This window comes from Sceloporus occidentalis, unplaced genomic scaffold (genome assembly GCF_023333645.1).
Source record: "Sceloporus occidentalis isolate IW3139 unplaced genomic scaffold, rSceOcc1.0.p SCAF_125, whole genome shotgun sequence".
Lineage (NCBI taxonomy): Eukaryota > Metazoa > Chordata > Lepidosauria > Squamata > Phrynosomatidae > Sceloporus > Sceloporus occidentalis.
In genome coordinates, this window is record NW_028317105.1 from 1757076 (window position 1) to 1776814 (window position 19739).

The 19739-nt window shown below is 37.5% G+C and overlaps 1 protein-coding gene across 1 annotated transcript in view; it reads left to right on the top strand.

Moving 5' to 3' along the window:
• LOC149281989 (protocadherin-11 X-linked-like) overlaps positions 1-19739 on the top strand; it is a 349492-nt gene that overhangs the window by 212598 nt on the left and 117155 nt on the right. The window contains exon 3 of the mRNA XM_089498744.1: positions 4455-4526. Coding sequence (XP_089354870.1) covers positions 4455-4526 — 72 coding nt within the window. The remainder of the gene's footprint in view (positions 1-4454; positions 4527-19739) is intronic.

Consider the following 19739-nt stretch of genomic DNA (forward strand, 5'->3'; position numbering starts at 1 on the left):
TGCCATTCTATGTACGTATTTAGTTATATTGCAATGATCTCCCTGTGCGCTCATTAGCGACATGGTCCGCTCAAAACGCGTTTACATGTTAATAACAGGGTCTTAACCAGAAAAATATGAAAATTTTCTTTAGCCGCGAACGCCTTAATAAACATTATGTTTATTACCATGAAGAACTAACGACTCCTGGATGGGATGAAAACTGAGCTTTAGAGAGCAGTTATGTTGATAAATATATGTTTTAAATGAATTTAGCTGTCATAATACCATTACCAAGGAAACTAGAACAGCAAAATTAGGTATAATAAAAAAAAAAAAAAATCAGATACTAAAGCATTTTCAGCATAGACAATTCTAGGATAATTAAAATATGCCAATGTTTACCATTTCCTCCCCACAAACTAATCTATTTTTGAACTTGAAAATAGTGAAATTTAATGTGTTTTAATGTATTTTTTCACAACATGCAATCCATGCAATGGATTAAATATGATTATTACTTAAACTTTAAAAAAAAAACATTCTTGACACTTCTTTTCAGTAACATACAAAATGTTTTGATATAAAAGTAAAATATCCAGTCCTTTAATAGCAATACTCCTTTGAATTTGTAACTCAGGTGCGTATGATTTACCGGCATGCATTAGAAAAATTTTCCAACTTTTTTGTATTACAATAATATTGCTCTAAAAATGCCCCAGATATATACTGCAAAGAAGCATCTCTCCTTTTTGAGTAGCGGCTCATTTACCAATATTAATTGCACAACATACATTACCAAAAAAATGTCTTCAAAGTTCTACAATCCACTAGTGTATCCTGAAACATTTATCTGTGCAATGCAGACTATTTAGCAATTAAACATAGCCTCTAATGCACAAGGTTGTGAAATCCATGTCAATAATAGGGGGGCCTATGCGATTATAGACTCGACTAGGGTGCCATAGATTTCCCACAAGTATACCTGGGAACACTCAAGGTTTGACCCGGAGTCTCTGGCTAAAGCCCTGTTTCCCCAGGTCTTCGGATCACTTACTTATTTCTCCAGAAAGGTGAGCCATGCCCCCTGCCCTCCCACTGCACTCCCACTAAAGGCAGTCTGAGGCTAGCCCTGCCCCCCCTTTATAAAGCCACACCCCTAGAAGAGGGAGAGGTCTGGGTAACCTAACCCTGGGAAGTCCTCAAGTATGCCCAAGAGCCACAAGAGACATTAGTTGAGTTCTAATTTTTAGAGTGATCACATATAAGACAAGTGCAAAAGGCCACATGGTTCAATTAAATATATTTTCCACTTGAGTGCTCATCATATGACAGCTGATATGTTACATCTTGCAATCCAACCTGAGAGCTAGCAAGACAGATGGAGATAACCTTGCGTTAGATTGCATTTCTCATTGAAAAAAGGAAAATGAGAGATTTCCATCAGTTCACATGTTTTTGGCTGTTTCGTTTCACACGTGTCCTTTTTTTGGAAACCTATAAATGATATAAATATGCATATGGATGCGATGCCATGCTATGCAGACTGGGGTTTGTCCCGTCTAGTAAATATAATGCATTGCTTGTCACACCATCAGACAAGTATCAAGATAATGGAAACTGGAAGGAAAATACACTTCCTGAAGCTTTAATGGCACATCCTCGAAAAACAAGTACGACGGAATTAACCTTTCATAAAATTCAAGATGTATTTCATTGAGCATTCCGAGTAGACGTACAAGTGGCATAATATTTCCCGAATTATGGTTGATGCAAGGGACATATTCTGCATAGAAAGTTTTTATTTGAGGTGGCCGTGTAAGTCACGAGACCGGGGGGAGTGGGTCATGGCATAGTATTCGTTCCTATGTTCATAGACAGGTGCAATTAGGAAGGGGCTCAGATACCATATAAACATATCTACTACCTGTAGTGCCCCCTTATCTTCTTCTTATAGGAGGCAGGATGGTGGTGTGCCCAATACAAGGAGACTTAGACTTTGATTGGGGTGGGAAGGGAGAACCTGGGTGGTGAGTGGACATGGTCAAGCACCGCTAACCCACCCAGAAACCCAGACCTGGGTCCTGGGGAAACACGGTATCTCCAGCTGAAGCTAATTGCATGCATTCTAGCAAAATACCAGTAAGTAAGTAATACAGCTAATAACAACCATGCAGATCTGCAACCCTCCTAGGGTAGTCACTTGATAATGTCATTCCTGTCATTTCTGGCCATTTGAATTAACAGCTTATGGCCTGAAGATCTTGCCCTTATAGCACAGATAAGCTGTGAAATTTGTGTTTATATATGCCATTTATGCCGTTTAATCATTCATTGATGCTCTATCAAATAATCTTAATAAATGTTGATAGCAGCCATCAATTTTCTGTAAATTTGTAATTAGGTGTTATAGATTGGTTTGCTCATAATGATTGATACATTCAATCAAAATTTTTTTAATAAAATATTTTCCCCATTTGATAATCTAATTTTCACACTCAGGGGGACGTGTTGACATAGTATCTTGCCTTATACAAATATGGATGAAATATTATGACTTTATGATATAAGTGGCTAATGCTTAGGTCAGTCCATGAATTAAGTCAGCGATTACATTATTTCTTCTAATGGTTTTCTCCTTGCTGACCTTGTAGATGAACCCCGATCATACCACATGCAATATTTGGCTCCTACTATGTCCTACTCCTAAAATATAGAGGTGGCCAAGGACTTATTAAGGTTTGAGTCCTTAAACCGAGAAAAACTCCTCATATATTTTTAGCAGAGTTTGTTGGGGACCCGTTTGCTGTAACTTTCAATATTTAAACTTTTTAACATTTAGACCAAAGAGAAAAAGCAAACCAACCGTAACTGGACAGCTGATTTGTAATATGCTGTGGGAAAAATAATAAAATGAGCCTACATACCATTGACCAAACTGTTGACCAACTTTTTAAGTGAACAGAAACAAATATGGAGGGTCTTGGGATGTTTAACAAGGTAAAACAATTGAACTTACAAAATGTTGGCCATGGGTGATACAAAGCCATGTTGGAGGCTGGAGACTTTCCATGGACCCACCGTCATTACTAAGACAGTTAAATAGTTAATTTCTTTAATATACTACGTTTCCTCCTTGTTCCCCTACAAATTGGAACATAAGTCCTACTTATGGTTAATAATGCCTCGAAGGCCATTACCTTTTGGAAGATGGAAGGCACGGTGAACAAATTAATGCCTTCCTTGACAAATATTAAATAGCAATAAAAGAAGACACATTGATAGAGAACCAGAAAAACAGAAAACACAACATGAAAACATATGGGCACCGATGTATTTATATATCTTCTGAAGCGTTCCTCTTGGACAGCGTCCTTAATTTGATCTCCAAGAGCCAGCACTGCAGTGCTTAATACAGAGCAAGGAACTCGACTCATCCTAGAAACTATAAAATGTTGAACAAGCATTCATTCAATTGATGGAATGACTGTTAATGAAGTGTGCGTTTCTTGTTGCAATATAATACTTGCGAGATTGGTTTATCTGCTGATAATAGGTTGTTACTCTCTAAGTGTAGGATGCTGTATTAATGTTCTTCTTCTGTTGGTGGAATAATCTCTCATTGGAAACCCCAGTGCTCATGAGTTGCCTACATAGCAAAGAGCTTCAATTTATTACAAAACAATACACTCTGCTACCGCTTTTGCTTATATACTTTTGTTTTATTCATACATTAAAAAAAACTATCAATTATTTAATGTAAAGGTAAAAATATTTATTCGCAAACGCGCAAACAATCATACTTCCCGAGTGTCTCCGCTTCACTTCTCTTTTGAAAATGCAAAACGTTCACAAACAACTATATTAAATGAAAAGTGAGCCTAAATCACAAAAAAAAGGTGCTGTTCCAATTAGACAAAACACTAATTAATCTCTCTTCAACATTAAGCAAATAAGCCTCATCAGGTCTGTCCTTTAAACAGATATAAAAAAAAAAAACACACACACACACACACACACACAAAAGAAAAAAACACACAAAATAAAAACTTTAAAGAACCATTTTTAGTTTCCATGGCAACAACCGGTCAGTGTCTATTTTGTGGTCATGTGACAATCAAGAATTCCCTATCTTAAAAAAAAATTCCCTGAAAAAATAAAACCACGTTCGAAATGATTACATAATTACTTCTATAAAGGGTTTGGGCATCCAGCAATACTGCATTTCGTTATAAAAGTGTTAAATTCTCCCGAGGAGCACAAGAAGCACCTTTAAGCGCAAAGTAATTTAGAAGTAAAGCAGACAATATATGGCTTGTTTATGATGGCGTAGTCTTTAGAGAACCATCACTACTTTTTATAGCAAGTACATTGTGTGCAATGACTCTCTTTATGACCTACTGTATGCAACGTGAATGCCCAGCATAGTGGCAATCTTTTACTAACAGTTCTTTTTGTATATTATTATTTTTAAGCATACGAAAGAAGTTGGAAAACCTCAGACTCCCCTAAAGGAAACGAATCTGGAGACATGGATTCAACCTCCGGTAAAATTGAATCTCTTTTTTCTTGTATTAGTTTTGATTTGGTGATTATAGCATTCCATTCTTTACAGTTTCCCAATGTGTGTTTTACTTTTAATATTTGTCAGACTGAAATAATTATTTTGTAGTAGCCCAGTTACTCTTATGCCTTTGGAAATTCAGACAACTTACACCGGTTTCTTTCTCTCTCTCTCATATGAATGGGCCAAGACTTTCACAGCGGTGAGATGTTAGGGGCGAGTAGAAAGTCTCACTCACTTTGCATTATAAAACTTCAAGATTAGTGAGCTTCTTCTCTTATGAAGGGCTAAACATGGGAAGAGATAAACATTGCTCTTGTCAGGCCCAACTCAGACCATCTTGAAGGAACGTTTGGAGTCGGCCTACATAATGCAATGTTCAATTCACCTGCAAACATCTTCCATGTATTTTAGATCTTAGTCTTATTTCTTAGACAAAGTAGTATACATACAGCACTAATTGATGCCAGATGTTAATAAGACAATGGACCTGGGGGCTAAGTTTCTGAAAATATGGAAGAAAAAGAGACCTCGCCTTCCTAAACATGAGTTTTGTACTCCTTCACAATTAAGGTATAACTTTTAGTATATATGGGCAATATTTGAATATTCCTAATCCCATTGGACCATTCATGTAACATACTAGCATTCCAGAAAAGATCTTCTAACAGTTATGTCACGTGATCAGAAACATATGTCCCTAGCACTCATGTTTCATTGAGGTCTGTGAATAAATGTATAGGGATTGTGGAATAATGAAAACATGCACTTCTTAAAACTTTGATAACTGGGTTCTCGCTTCCCTTTCCACCCTTATCTTTTTCTTTTTCGCTCTTTCTTTCCATTATTTCTCCTTTTTTCCTTCCTTCCATTCCTTTATTTCTGCCACTTCCTTTATTACTTTAATTTTGTCTACCTTTCTTCTCATCCCATTCCACCAGTCCATGGTTTCCAATTCCATATTTCTTTCCCCAGTCTTTTTTTTTTTGTATAACACAACCTTTTCCTTAAGATATTCTGTAAGCGTAAAAAAAAATAAAAAAATGTTCCAATGCAACGCACTTCATTTTCCCAGAGAATGTTTGTTTGATTGAACAAGATATGATTTGTACAATCAGTAGACAAAAAAGAAATGCAATCAGGAAAGAGCATAACTGATTAGGCCATTCTAGCCATGAAAATCTAAGTTGAGTTGTGAGTTATTGTTTGACTTATGATCGGTTATTGAAGATTTTTCATTAGCTAGTCTTTGGTGTAAGGACAGTTTATCAATGAAGTGTTCATTTTATGGCTATTATGTCGAAATTACGGTGCTCCACAAAGCAAATGATCTACCTCTTGGACATGAATTTGTACATTGGCTTGGGAGTTCAGTATTGTACTTAGCCAATACAAATGAAATAAATGCAAATATTTTTCTGATTCCTCTGGACTAAATAAGAGTTAATGTGTTTCTTACAGAAAGATATCATCTTGCCTGATTATTTTTGACTCGGATCTATCTTTTAATGCGATTCAACACATATGCATCTATTCTGTGAGCCTTCTTGTAATATTTTTGTAATATATTATTTTTCTGTGAAGCGCTGCCTTTGCTTAGGCTCTTTGCTTATGATCAATCTATAACATGTTTGGCTCATGTCAGTTCTGGACTGGCCATAGGGCATACCAGGCAAATGCCTGGCGGGCTACTGCCCAGCATCGCTCCACACACACACACACAATCTGGAGCAGCAGATCGGGTGCTGGTCTTAAGGTGCTAGGTCCCCCTCGTTAGCCCTAGTCTAGCCCTGCTGTAGTGTGTGGCCGTGCATATCTAGGTGGCTGTTGGCCTTAAAGAGCCAGGCCAACCCCTTGCCATAAGAATTAATGGAAAAAATATATTTATATATTTAATTACAGAGGAAGCAATAATAGTAACATTTTCTCATTCTTTGTCAGAGGCAAAACCCAGAACAACTAACAGCTTTCCAATAATGTACTGCATATTTCATATTAGAGTAATTGGAATATTTTAAAACATGCCCATCATTCTTTAATGCACAAAGTATAACTGATACTGCTACTCGTTTTGAGAAATCTTAAAGAAATTGCTTAAAAATTAGTAAAAAAAAATTATTTAAAATTCAATAGTGGAATCATACTATAAACATATCGATATTTTTGTGCAATATAATATGTACATGTAAGCATACGGCTAGAAAAATGAATATTCTATGTATTTAAGAAAATGTAAAAAGTCTTTAGATTCGCCGACATTCTATAACAGAATGGCTGAATAATTACTTGAATCATCAAATAAGGAAAGTGTAAATCTCTGTATAAGAAGTAACGATTAGCTGATTCTCAGCATTTCTTTGGATTTATTGAACTGTTTGCTTTAATAAAAACTGAAACTAAGTTTAAATATTCTGACCTCTGAAAGTTGAACATTTTAGGAAAAGTGCGTTCTTGTCAGGGACGGACCGAGGAGGACTCATGGCATTGTGGCTTGCTTTTAATTTAATTAATATTAATTAAATATGAATTCAATTATTAATATTAATTATTTAATATGAAATGCTTTCTTTTTTTCCAAGCATAACTTTCTGCCTTTTTTAAAAAGATTTTTTTCTGATTTTTTTCTTATATACACATTGGACATAAAGGAGGAAATGCAGTTTTGTTTTTTTTGGGGGGCATGGGATTTCACCCATTCATTACTGTGACTAAATGAAAAGAGAGATCATATGGTTTTTATTTTGTTATAATACAAAAATATGGCATATTCTTCAAATATTGAAGGGATAACAATCTTGTACAGTTTGCATCCGTAGCATTTATATGCCATTTTCAGAAATTGCTACACTACAGTAGTTTTAAAGAGTACTTGAGCATGGTTGTCTGAAGCTTTGAAGCCTTCTGACAAAGCTGTAGGCCAAATAGCATGTCTTGTTGCTGTGATATTTCTTCAATGTAACATACCTGATTTAACATTTTCAATATTAGAGGCGACGAGACTAAAATAAAATGATATATATTTTTACACATAACTAAAAAATGTATTATCTAAAATTAACTATGCAAAAAATCGCATTTTAGGGCTCATGTCTTAATAATAGTTTTAAAACGTTGCCATATTCCTAAATCCATTGCCACATAGTGCCTTTCTTACAAGATACGGGATTGTGTACTTTTCAGCAATTCCAAGGTTACAATCGTTGGTACAGACACTAGTTCAGCAATCGTAAAAATCTGACTATTAAAAAAAAGGCATTTTATTGTATTGTTCAAAACTTCTTCCGCCACTCTTCAGATGTCAGGTGGGCTAAGTGCCTGTGAACTCCTGATTCTGTGTCGTAACTTATAAGGTTAATTGGTATCTGGGAACTGTCCAGGTTTAACACGGAGTCTCCATTCCGCTCTCTTAAGGCAGCCTCGGGCTAGTCCCGCCCATATATGTGGCTAGTCCCGCCCATATAGGTGGCTAGCCCCACCCCATGCATGGCCAGCCCTGCTTATACTAGAAGCTCCAGGCGACCCACCTTGGGAAGTTCTCAGGTACTGTATGGTTATGGAGTTTTGACAGTTATAGAAACTTTCTTGATTGGTTGAATGATTGTTCTAAATTCCAAAATAATAATAATGAGTCAAGAACAAAATAAGCGGGAAAAAGAGGTATACTAACTAAACTGACCACAGGACAGTGTGAGAGGCTGTAACTAATTTATTAATAATAATAATAATAATCAGTCATTACATATTTTCCAAGTATCCTTCTCAAGGAAGGACAGTCCCTCAATCAGACAAGGATCTCTTCCATGAAGAATGTTTTCTGAGTACCGATGTTCAACATTTCTACAAGTTATAATCATTTATATGGAAACATCAGACACTGTGTTTACAAATTAAATATTGGAAATAAAATAAATTTTAAGTGATGTAATAGGTCAGATAATTATATAGAAAGCATATGTAAAGCACTATCCCCTATCCATGCCTCTGATCGCATCCTCCTAAAATATCCTAAAGCATTGTAGGCTGTGTTATTATTATTTATTTATATAGTGCCATCATAGTCTGTAGTCCTGTACAATGGGATAGCACTTCAGAGGTTAAACTACTCTAATGTGTCGTTATGGGGGGGGGGAATAAAGGGGCAGACAGCTTTCAACTAAACATTGAATGCACGATCCTGAAATATTTGGCAGAGTTATTTAGAAGACAGATTGCTAAAGAGAAGAACATAATTATTTCCTATGCTGATTTTTAAGGATCACAAAATTCTAATCTCAGAACAGTGGCTAACAAGATTACTTATCCAATATTTTAACTGTAAATACATTTGACAAAGGGAATTGCACACTAATCTTATATACTGCCATCACGCAGTTTCCAAATTCACAGGGGTTTTTCGGTAATCAGTTTTTCTTAAGTAAATTAACTTTTTATCATTTCTGTGCTCTTGGAAAGGACTATTAATGCAGGGCTAAGCAAACTTCGGTGTTTTATTTAAAAAATATGTATATGTTCTTTTCTAATTTTAATCTTTGTGTCTATTTAAGTATTTTTGTATAGTTATTTACCTAAATGCCGAAGCAATCAAAGCATTTTCAATCTCTTCTGTATCACTTAAAAAAACAAAACAGAACAACAGCCTGATAACAAAGAACTTGGCACGTAATGGTATTCATTTATATGTCAGATTATTTCTTTTGGTCTCAGTAATGTATGTTTTATATTGAATTGTTATAGTTTGCCCATTCTTTGGGGAATAATGCAACACGGGGGTAAAATCTGACACCTGTCGTTATGTTTGTCAAAGCTCTGTAAGTGAAATGCCTTTGTAGTATATAACAATTTATAATACTGTGTTGAAATTAGGGCTGCTGTATGGGACGCATATATATTCCACATGCTGCTGTCCCCTGCTGTATGTTTGATGCATAACTGAGTAACGGATTCATTAATTTTATACTTCTCCCATACTGTAGGGGGCAGCACTTAACACGATGCTCAACATGTGAAACTTATACATGTCGACCAGAGTTTTTATGTGTATAGACGTGATTACATCTAATGCAAAAAATAATTCAAAGGGCCTGCAATGTCCCCTTTTTTCACCTAGGAAATAGGAACTTTGAGCAGAGCTCGCAAAGACTGGAAGAAAGTTCCAAAAAGATACATTTTGACATGAATTCTTCTTTGAAAACTGTTTTATTTGCTTATTCATATGATTTAGGAGTGATTTATTGTTTCACTGAAGAAAACATATATTATTTTAAATTGGCTGTTCTACCTCCTGCCCTTAACAAAGGGTTGTTTTCTATCCTGACTTGTGCATATGATCAGTAACAAGCAATGAGCTGCTTATTCCCCTGAATCCAAAGGTGTTAATTAAAGGATCTCACTATAACAGATACAGATTTTGGAAAAGAAGCAGGCAATGGAGAATATAGAGAGTTAAGTTCCATATGGTACTACACAGATGGGGGAGTGCTGGCACCTTCTGGACCGGGTGGGGGGGGGCAGGTAAAGCCAAGTAGCCCCATTGGCACCTTTCATAACTAACATACACACTTTTTTACACACACAAACACACACTCATGCTTACATATACCCACACATGTTAATACATACTAAAAACACTAGCACACACATACACAGTCATCTTAACATACACACATTTACACATACACACACACTCTAACATACACACATGCATACACTCATACACATTACACAAGCAGCCTCACTTGTACCCTACGTTCCCAACTCAAGGAGTGGGCCAGTTTAAGTCAGACCAGCGTGGCGGGCAGTTCCCCACTGTGGTGATGGTACAAATGACCAAGTTCATTAAGCACTGCTCTTGATACATGTTGCTCTATGATTTGACAGTAAACGACATCACCCAAAAACCTTTGCCGTGTCCGGTAAATCATCACTATGCAATATCCTGTAACACTTTATTTTACTAATGAAGACTAACTTTACCACCTTTGAGCTCCAAGTACTTAAAAGCTCGGAAATAATCTACAAATAGTTTGGGACTTACATTTAAAATTGTAGATCTGAACAAGATGTCAGAAAGACTGATACATACTAGATGCCAGCATTCCAAGTGCGGAAGCCAATAGATTTTTTTTTTCTCACCATTAAAGGTTAACTGCCTAGATTATTCCTCACCCACTATTTGCAGAAAAGTCTTTATTGATCTACTCCCATCTTGGTTGTTGCAACTTGATTTTCTGTTTTTATGAAAGAAGCTCATGGAAAGTCCTCACAAATGAAGCACAGCTGTTTTCTCCTGGATTCATATATTATGTTGACTCACGTCATGTTAATATCTGCAAAACCACATAAACCATTCCTAGGATGTAATCCAGGTTTTTTCAAACAATAAAATCAATTGTGCTAGATAAATTTAATAAATTATGTACACATGAACGCAATCCATCAAAACTCTCTGTTATATAAGTAAAAGGAACATGTGTGCTAATGTGGTCGGAATCCCATCTTCAATGTGTGGTAGGGCCAAGTTGAACTAGATATTTCCTGCAGGCCGTTGACATTGAGGGATGTTCATATTTTTTATATAGAACCTTCATTACAGTCTGTAGTCTTAACTTTAGCTTTAACTCTAGGTAAATAGACAGTTAAACTGAAAAGCTTTGTTATTCTGGAACACTGGAGGCCTCAAGGACCAGCTTTGAAGGTTAGCCCAGAGCAAAAAAGATGGAGGGCTTTCTTGTCCCGAGGCTTTACTATACCCTTGGCTGAATCATTTTCACGTATAAATGTTGGTGCTGGTAACCCACAAGGCGTTCTGAGAAACAGAGACTGCATTAAACAAAAGATCAGATAATTCTAATATTTCTCTCTCTGCCTCTTTTTGGGTTAATGATTTTTCCCCGGCGAGAACATGTTTACGTTGGGATGCCAAAGTGGCCCTACATAATGTATGGTTGACAAGTTGAAATCCTTACTCTTACATTTGATTACATGAAGGCATGGGTATTCGTGCCAAATTAAGGGTTCTCTGGCATGGAGCTCCTCCTATGAGTTATTGTTGGTCCAAGTTAATTCAGCGTTCGGCGGGATCCTTATTAAAAGAACCTACTGTTTACCCACATCGGTGAGATCCATACAGCCTGTTGATGTAAGGTTAAGGAGAAGTCGGTATAGAGAAGAAACAGCTGCCGTTCTGCTTGGCTTTTAGTTTTACTTAAAACTCCACGCAGAGTTCTCAGAAAATCCCACCGTCCATGTTAGACAATTGCCTTCTGCATAGTAAATGTCACACAGCTCGATAGTTTCAACGAAAGGCCTCACACCTCATGTTTTTGGCAGGCGTCTCAATGCAAACAGCAGGGCTGTCAGCTCTCAGTTTGCTTCTCAAAGGACAGTCACACTCACATGCATTCATGTCAAATTGTTTCATTTAATTTCAACACTGGAATGTCAGCATCTTCGAGGTCTCCTTTACGCACCATTAAGGATTTTGTGTCATTTATCCTTTGAGAAACATGGTTTTTTTTATTCCTGCGCTGTCATATTTTACACTCTGATAGGTCACGCAGTCAGTACCCCTTGTCTTATTCCCTTTTCCCCCTTGCTTCATCTCCATAGGCCCTATATGCAGGCACGTGGAGGAGAAGTCACATATACGGCATCTCTTGTTGAGTGATGGTGTTCATTTAACTCTTTCAATGTGCAACGCAGTATATTTCCACGGGTGATAGTCTCATGATGACACTTTAAGTTGAGTTAGTTGTTACATATTGCTATGTATAAGCTTTTCCTCCATGTGGATCTTGTTCTTATGATAAGGATACAAGGATCATACAGTACATGGGAACTTTCCAACTATCAGGTAAGTGCCGGCACCATTCAGCCCACGTGCAAGTAAAAGCTAAACGCCCAATAATATTGTGTCCCAAAAATTTTTGTTAATGGCAAGAGCAGCAATGCTTAGTGAGCACAGGTACTATCCAATACATAATTTCCAAAAATGGGCTGCTTAAAAGGAGCACAGCAAGGATATAGTCAGGGTGCAAATGCCATCTGAAGCTCTTGAGACTCCCTAGTGGCTCTATGTGGAACTGCAAATAAAGCACATCGAAAAGGCTCCTGGTTCTGTTCCAACATCTTCAAATCAAAGCATCTCAGGGGGCAATAGCCACTCCGTCCCCCATGTGCTTGTGCTAGATTACAAGCGTATGCTTAAAACTATATATGGGGACATTATTTCCCAAGATTCTCTGTTAAATATCTGAAGATTCCCTTATTATTTTTTTTACTATACATTGGGAATCTGCCTTCTATTTTCATGCTACCCCCCGAATATGTTTAGCTTCCAAATTCCATTTGTCAAAAGACACAGCTAGGTCTACCATTGATTCTGTGGGATATGCATGCTGCAACGCTCTCCCTGCAGACTTTTCTTGGCAACGTCTTCCGTGTCACGATCGATAAACGCAGTACTAATTACTGCAAATTTAAGTCATTTACACGCGCCCAATTTTTATCTTTCTGTTCTGCAATTTCTCGTGTAAGGTAATGTGACAAGGCTCTCGGCTCCGCATGGCATTTTTAGCACTGATAAGTTTTCCTATAATGACATTTATTTTGCTCAACGCACAATTTGCTTACATTGTCTGCTTAAATAAAAATCCATGGTAATTACCCTTCACAGCCTGTTTCTGTATCCTACCATTCCAAGACACCTGAACTAAATTTATACTCACTTTAATAAACCGAAAACTTTAAATATCTTGGCAAACCGGAGATCACGTACCGTGTACGGAGCACGCACACATACATTTGATAAATGCTTATTTTATAGACTTTGGATTTTGCCAGACTGTATGTAACCCAAAATATTCTGTTTTACTGATAAACAAAAATATATTGTTTTTTGTGAAACCGCAGGTATTAAAATTTCTCTTTTTATGTAAATGTCACATACTGTTTTTTATTTACTAATGTGGAAGTTTGCTAATCCCAACACTTCTGACCTCGATATGTATGGGTCCGGCTGAGTTCACTATTGATCAAACTTCTACTTTTTATCAGAATTCCAAACCTCTTTAGGTGTTAACCCATACAGCGACGTATTCTGGCCAAGGCAGATCACCCCCCCGCTGCTCAATTAGCCGTCATATTAACACAGTTTAGGCTGTGCCAAGCCTCTATAGACTGCTTTAAATGGCACCGTGTCCTTTTGAGTCATGGAAAGCCTTGATATGACATCATATCACTCCAGAGTAAGGACAGCGGCTATGGACGGGGCGGCTGAGGGTGCTGCCCTGGGTCAAAGGTAAATATGCCTCTTAACCTAGGGCTGCAATTTACTGGATACAGTAGGCTTCTGGACTTACTTGTGGCAATCCACCCGGGACGCAATTAAAATCGGCCTTGGCACTTTAAGGCCAGAGGGTGCTGAAATGCTTTGTGGCCGCATGCTACATCTACTGTGTTTTGTTACAATTGCCAATTTCATGGCAAAATAAATGCAGAAGAGTGTTAAGGTTAGTAGTGTTTATTTTTTACAGTGTTTTTATATAGGACATGCTATGATATATCTTTAATTTTATCGGGGGATTATGTTGAATTCATCAAAAACATAATGTTCCATGTTGTACTTTCTACATCAAATCATCTATACTAAAAAAAAAGATGAATTATTCACATTTTGGTGATACATTTCCTATTTGGAAACTCAGTTAATATTTTATAACACGCATTTAAGAGGTCAACTCTCATCCTTGAGTCAAGTGGTATTAAATCACTATAATTTTTTCAGAAGAATACAGTTATATATTTCTGTGATCCCGTACTACTTGACCAAAGGCAGGGGGCTCTGTATAAATAGTTGGTTATCTTAGAAGAATTAACACAGGTTACTGACACTTATGTACTTTTTCATTGTAAGTGGGATATCCAAGGTGTAATGAGTTATTATTATATGAAGCATATTCATTAAAGTAACGTGTATTAAGCATTAAAAACAGAATTCGGAGCCTTTAAGACAAAAATACATGTTAAACTGCTTTGTAAGTATTTTAACACCCATTCTTTACACCTGTAAAAAAATAAATCATTTACAATTAGTCGAAGCTGCAGCTCCAGAGCAGCAGCTCCTTACCTCCTTCCAGGCCCGTACTGGGACAAAAAATAGGCCCGGGCATTTAAGACTGAGCAGCCCATTTTTATTTATTTATTTATTGTTAAAGCCCACCCTTCATGTACCATCTTTGCATTTCCCCAAATCACTTAAACATTCAGGATAGACACAAACACTTACACAGTTACTCACTCATTCACACAAATCATTAACACATATTCATTAATGCAGTCTCACAAATCATTCAAGCAATTTATCCACACATGAATTCATTAATTCTCATACGCATTCACACAATTCATCCACACATTTATTCATTCATTCTCATACGCATTCACACTACCCTCTCTCCCCATCCCCTTCTAACTATGTTCCCCCTTATCACTATGTAACCCCTTCCCCATTTCTCAATATGTACCCCCTCTCACTATCTATCCCCTCTACCCCTTTCTATCTATCCCCTCTACCCCTTTCTATCTAACCCCTTTCCCCTCTCTGCCCCTTCTCACTGCACCCCCCTCCCTTACCCTACTTACCTTGTTGCCGGAGTAAGCAGCAACTGGGACCGGGTCCGCCACTCTAGGGGGCCGGGCAGCCCCCACCAGGGCCGACCTTAGGGGTGTGCAGCCGCACAGGGCTTAAATTAAAACATCGGGGGTTTTTTGTTGATTTTTTTTAAAACTTTATTTAACATCCTCCATGTTAAATAAAGTTAAACAAACTTTATTTAACATGAAGGATGTTAAAAAAAGTAAACAAACCCCCCCCCGATGTTTTAATTTAAGCCCTGTGCGGCCGCACACCCCTCAGTCTGGTCCTGACTGGGCCTATTTTAAGGTAGGGGCCTGGAGCTGCAGCTCCATCAGCCCCTACGTCAATCCGGCCCACCGGGAAAATGCCTGGTGTGCCCGATGGCCAGTCCGGGCCTGCCTCCTTCCATGTTGGACATTTGGAGCCTCAGATTGGCTGCTGTAAGCCTCCAATCAGAAACAGGAAAGTGCTCCCATTGGAATGAATCATCTCCTGCACGGCAAATAGCTGGGTGGTAGGGAAAGGGGCATTTGCAATGGGGACCTCACTACAATTTAAAGGGACCTCTCAGCTATTATATGCCTCAAAGTGCATTTATTAAAGTCTCCTCTAATGATGGGATTCATGATTGTTCCTGATCTACCAATGCCAACCTGGCCTTTTAAATAGCCTAACATACCACCGAAGTAGAGGAGAAGAGGAGAGGGCAACTGGTTGTTCAATGAGTTTCACAATCATTGCTTTACGTGCAGGTTCCTTTAAAACGAAACAATAGAATGAAAACCCTACTTTTTATCTGCAAACTAAGGGAATTATTTGGATCCAGTCCTCAATCTCATTGAATATTCCAATAGTGCAACGTCTGTTTACTCATTCATATCAGAATATGCAGTTTTCTTTACGGAAAGCATGCAGCTGTTGGGAAGCATCAATGATAAATCCACTGATTGCTCACAGATGGGTATTATCTAAATAATAAAAATATGTGAGCTAATTAAAATCTATAATAGACGCAATTTGTCATCGATCACCCAGGGCTTTTCAATGTTACGTTACAGTATTGAGATTTTCATGAGTTTAAGCTAAAAATGGCGTCAGCTTGAGGATACCAATCTTTGGAAATTTCTCTCACATTGGGTAATAATTTACCAAATAATACTTCGCCTGCTGGCGTGCGCTGCAAGGTACAAACGATAAGTGTACTTTCATATTATAATTTTGTATTCATGATTGATCTAGATGATATTCACTAATATATTTAGCTCCCTTTTCTTAATAGGCTTTATTGAATTTTGATTTTTCAACTACTTGTTCAGTACTATTTTTTTCTTTTTATCACTAGTATTAGATTGAAAATGCATTTTGAACAGTTCTAGTTTTTGCATAATGTAATGTTCTTAGACAGCTGCAAATTAGCCATTTATATGACCTCTATCTGTTATCTTAGCCCAATCTACTAGACAAAAACCCTAACTCTTTATCATACTTCCTGTGATAAACAATGGAATGGCTCGGTTTTAATCAACAAACAGTACACACTAATGAAAGCCTATAGAGGAACGGACTTCATTAGCATTGCCATAAAGAATCATCTCAGTGTGGTGATTGAGCTGGGAAAGTCACCGTAATATCCCATGACTGACAACAATGGCCGCCTCTCGGTTTGAAGATAAAGAAAGTTATTTTGCAGGAAAATGAGATAATACCAGGTTTTTGTCAATGCCAACCAACATAACTGTATACAGCGCTGGGTAAGTAGTTCCCGGTGGGTCAGTGGCCAATGGCGCCACACACTTACCTTTATTAATGTCCTTCAGTATGCTGCCGCACCTAGATGCAAATGGCTAGTGGCCACATGTACATCATGGCCGACAGGGCTGCTTTTCTTTCCAAGTCCAGTCCCGGCCACCCAATCTTGCAAATGTTATCTATGAACTGCCCCCTTACCCTGCTCATTATACCCCCATTGGTTCTACGTAGCAAGAAACAGGGTAAAATTAGACGTTAGTACCTAAAATACAAAAAATATAAGAAATGCTTTGGGTTTAAAGTCAGTACAGAAAGTTGTCTGGTCAAATTAATGGTGTTATATTTCAACCATTTATAAGTATATAAACTCTGAGATAAGAAAAAAGCCTTCACTATTGCTGGCTATTCTCATTTACACTTTGGTGTTTAATGATAATTGGTAAAATGTTTCGCAGCATATGACAATTAAAAAGTGTAAGGAAAAAGAAACTTATCTATCCTTTAACCTTTCCTTAGAGTTAATTGCATTATACCCCAGCTGAAGTAAATCGCTGTTACAAAGAACTAAATGCCACATTGTCCAAAAATAACCCATAAAAAAACATTTCTTATTGGATACGGCTTAATTAAAATGTTCCGTAATATCAATAAGTCACTCAATTTTTTTTTTAAATTGCTTCGAATAGTATATAGTTTCATTGTTCATTAATTTTTAGTTTAAAAAGTAAGTTTTCCCAAACTCCAAATGTCTTCATACATCGCCTATAAATATACTTTGTGGATTGTGTTAAAAATAACATTGCGTTGAGTTATTCATCATAGTGTAATTAAATGAATTGATGAGAGAATACACAATATATATATATATATATATATATATATATATCGTCAGTATTATTGGGGTGCAGTAGTGGTGTAAGAGACATAGAATAAATCTATAGACTGTGACACATTATTTTGCTGTCTTATTTCCATATCTTGGAACATCTCAGGGTGGGCTACTTGGAGCGCTCCCTCTTCAGGGGGTGTGGCTTTATGTGGAGGCGGACCTAGCCACTTGAGTGGCACGGCTAGTACGAAATAGCCTTGAATTAGCTGGAAGTGGGAGGGGAGCGGGTATGACCACACCTAGGAACTCTCCAGGTTTGACCCAGAGAACTCCAGAAGAATGGCTGCTTCTTTGGCTCTCTGGGTCAACATCTGAATCCCCCGGTTCGCAGGAGTGGGGTCCTGACACGCCCGGCTCCCCGCCCATTTTCCCCTTTAAAAGTGAGCGTTTCCCGAAATCTCAGCAGGACCACAAGGGTAGCTGAAGCCCACAAGTTCCCAGGTATGGGCATCACCGGACACAGCTACCCTGGGGAGAGAAACAGGGGAGAGACCTGGAGTCCCAAGGAAGCAGCTCCTCTCCCGGAGACTCCGAGTCAGGCCCCAAGAGTTAACGGGAATACTCGTATTCTCCACTTATTATAGAAGAGAGTTCGCTACTCCATTTAAAACCGTTACTCAATTTTTGCCTTCGCTATGTAAGAAATATCTTTTATTTCAGATTTTAGAGATTTTTTTTTATATCTGTGCTGTTGTTTGCGTTACCGGGTATTTTTTCTCATGAAACGGACAGGCTTTTGATTCCAGCCAGGTGACAATGTCTGACAGTTTTGCTTTGTCAGTCCTCGAATATTGCTTGTGCTTCCTCTGTTGCTGCTGCCATCCCACTGCTGAGCCAAGCTACTTTAACATAATTTTTCGGTGTTCATTTTGCTTTCACACTTGAATTCTAACACATTGTTTGCTACGTTAGGGACTCTTGCCCAAACGAGATCACTGTCACCGATCAAAAGAAGTTCAATCCAACATTGAATAAGAGAGAGATTGCCTGTGTCAATCATACAAGCAACGTGTTATTTGGAGCAATCTAATTTCTTTTATAGTTTTGGATGCAGGAATGAAGGGAAAAAAAATCATTTTGTGCGTGCTCTGCGTGGGGATATTCATAGACCACAGAAGGCTTATTTCCCATATATCTGCAAATAAAACCCCAAAAAGCTGTGATTTTCTGTACCGAGTGACAAATAATTTAATATCTAAGGGACATTAAATGGAGCAGCCAGTCAAAAGTTAATTCTAATTTTAATCTTTATTTTCTGCCGCTTTTTCACAAAAATGTCATGGTCTAGAGCAAATCTAAGTCACTTGGATCACTTTTATAATTTTTTTAATTTTTTTTTATTATTTGTAGCTTTTTAAGAGGAGCACAAGGGATATAATGAGTTATCAATCTTAAATGAATAAGTAATTAGAAACAACAAGGGTGCCGTTGATCTAATGGCGAGTAATCCAGTGGGAATGGGGATGTCACAACGGATGGGTTTTCCGAAGACCTATATTCAGCACAACGTCTATTAAACGTCAATAAACATATTGAGGACCATGGACAGCAGTGTTATTATTATTATTATTATTAATAATAATAATAATTTTATTATATAGCGACGATCAATTCTTTGATGTGAACATTTGAAGGGGACATGAGCATTTTTTTCCCACCTATTAACCATACATTTTTGAGGGGTGACCTCATTGAGCATCTACCACTAGAAGGGCTGATTTGGACTGGCATAATGTAAAATTAGTAAAATAATGTTTAAGGAGGTTTTACTTTAAGGGAAGGAATGTAGATAAGTAGAACAGCCTCCCAAATGAAGTGGTAGAGGCTAGTACAGTGAGGGAATTAAAACATGCATGGTATACGGCTCCTGACTCTAAAACTAGACTAAGGACTGATTAAGGTTTGAGTCTTTGCAGCAGGAA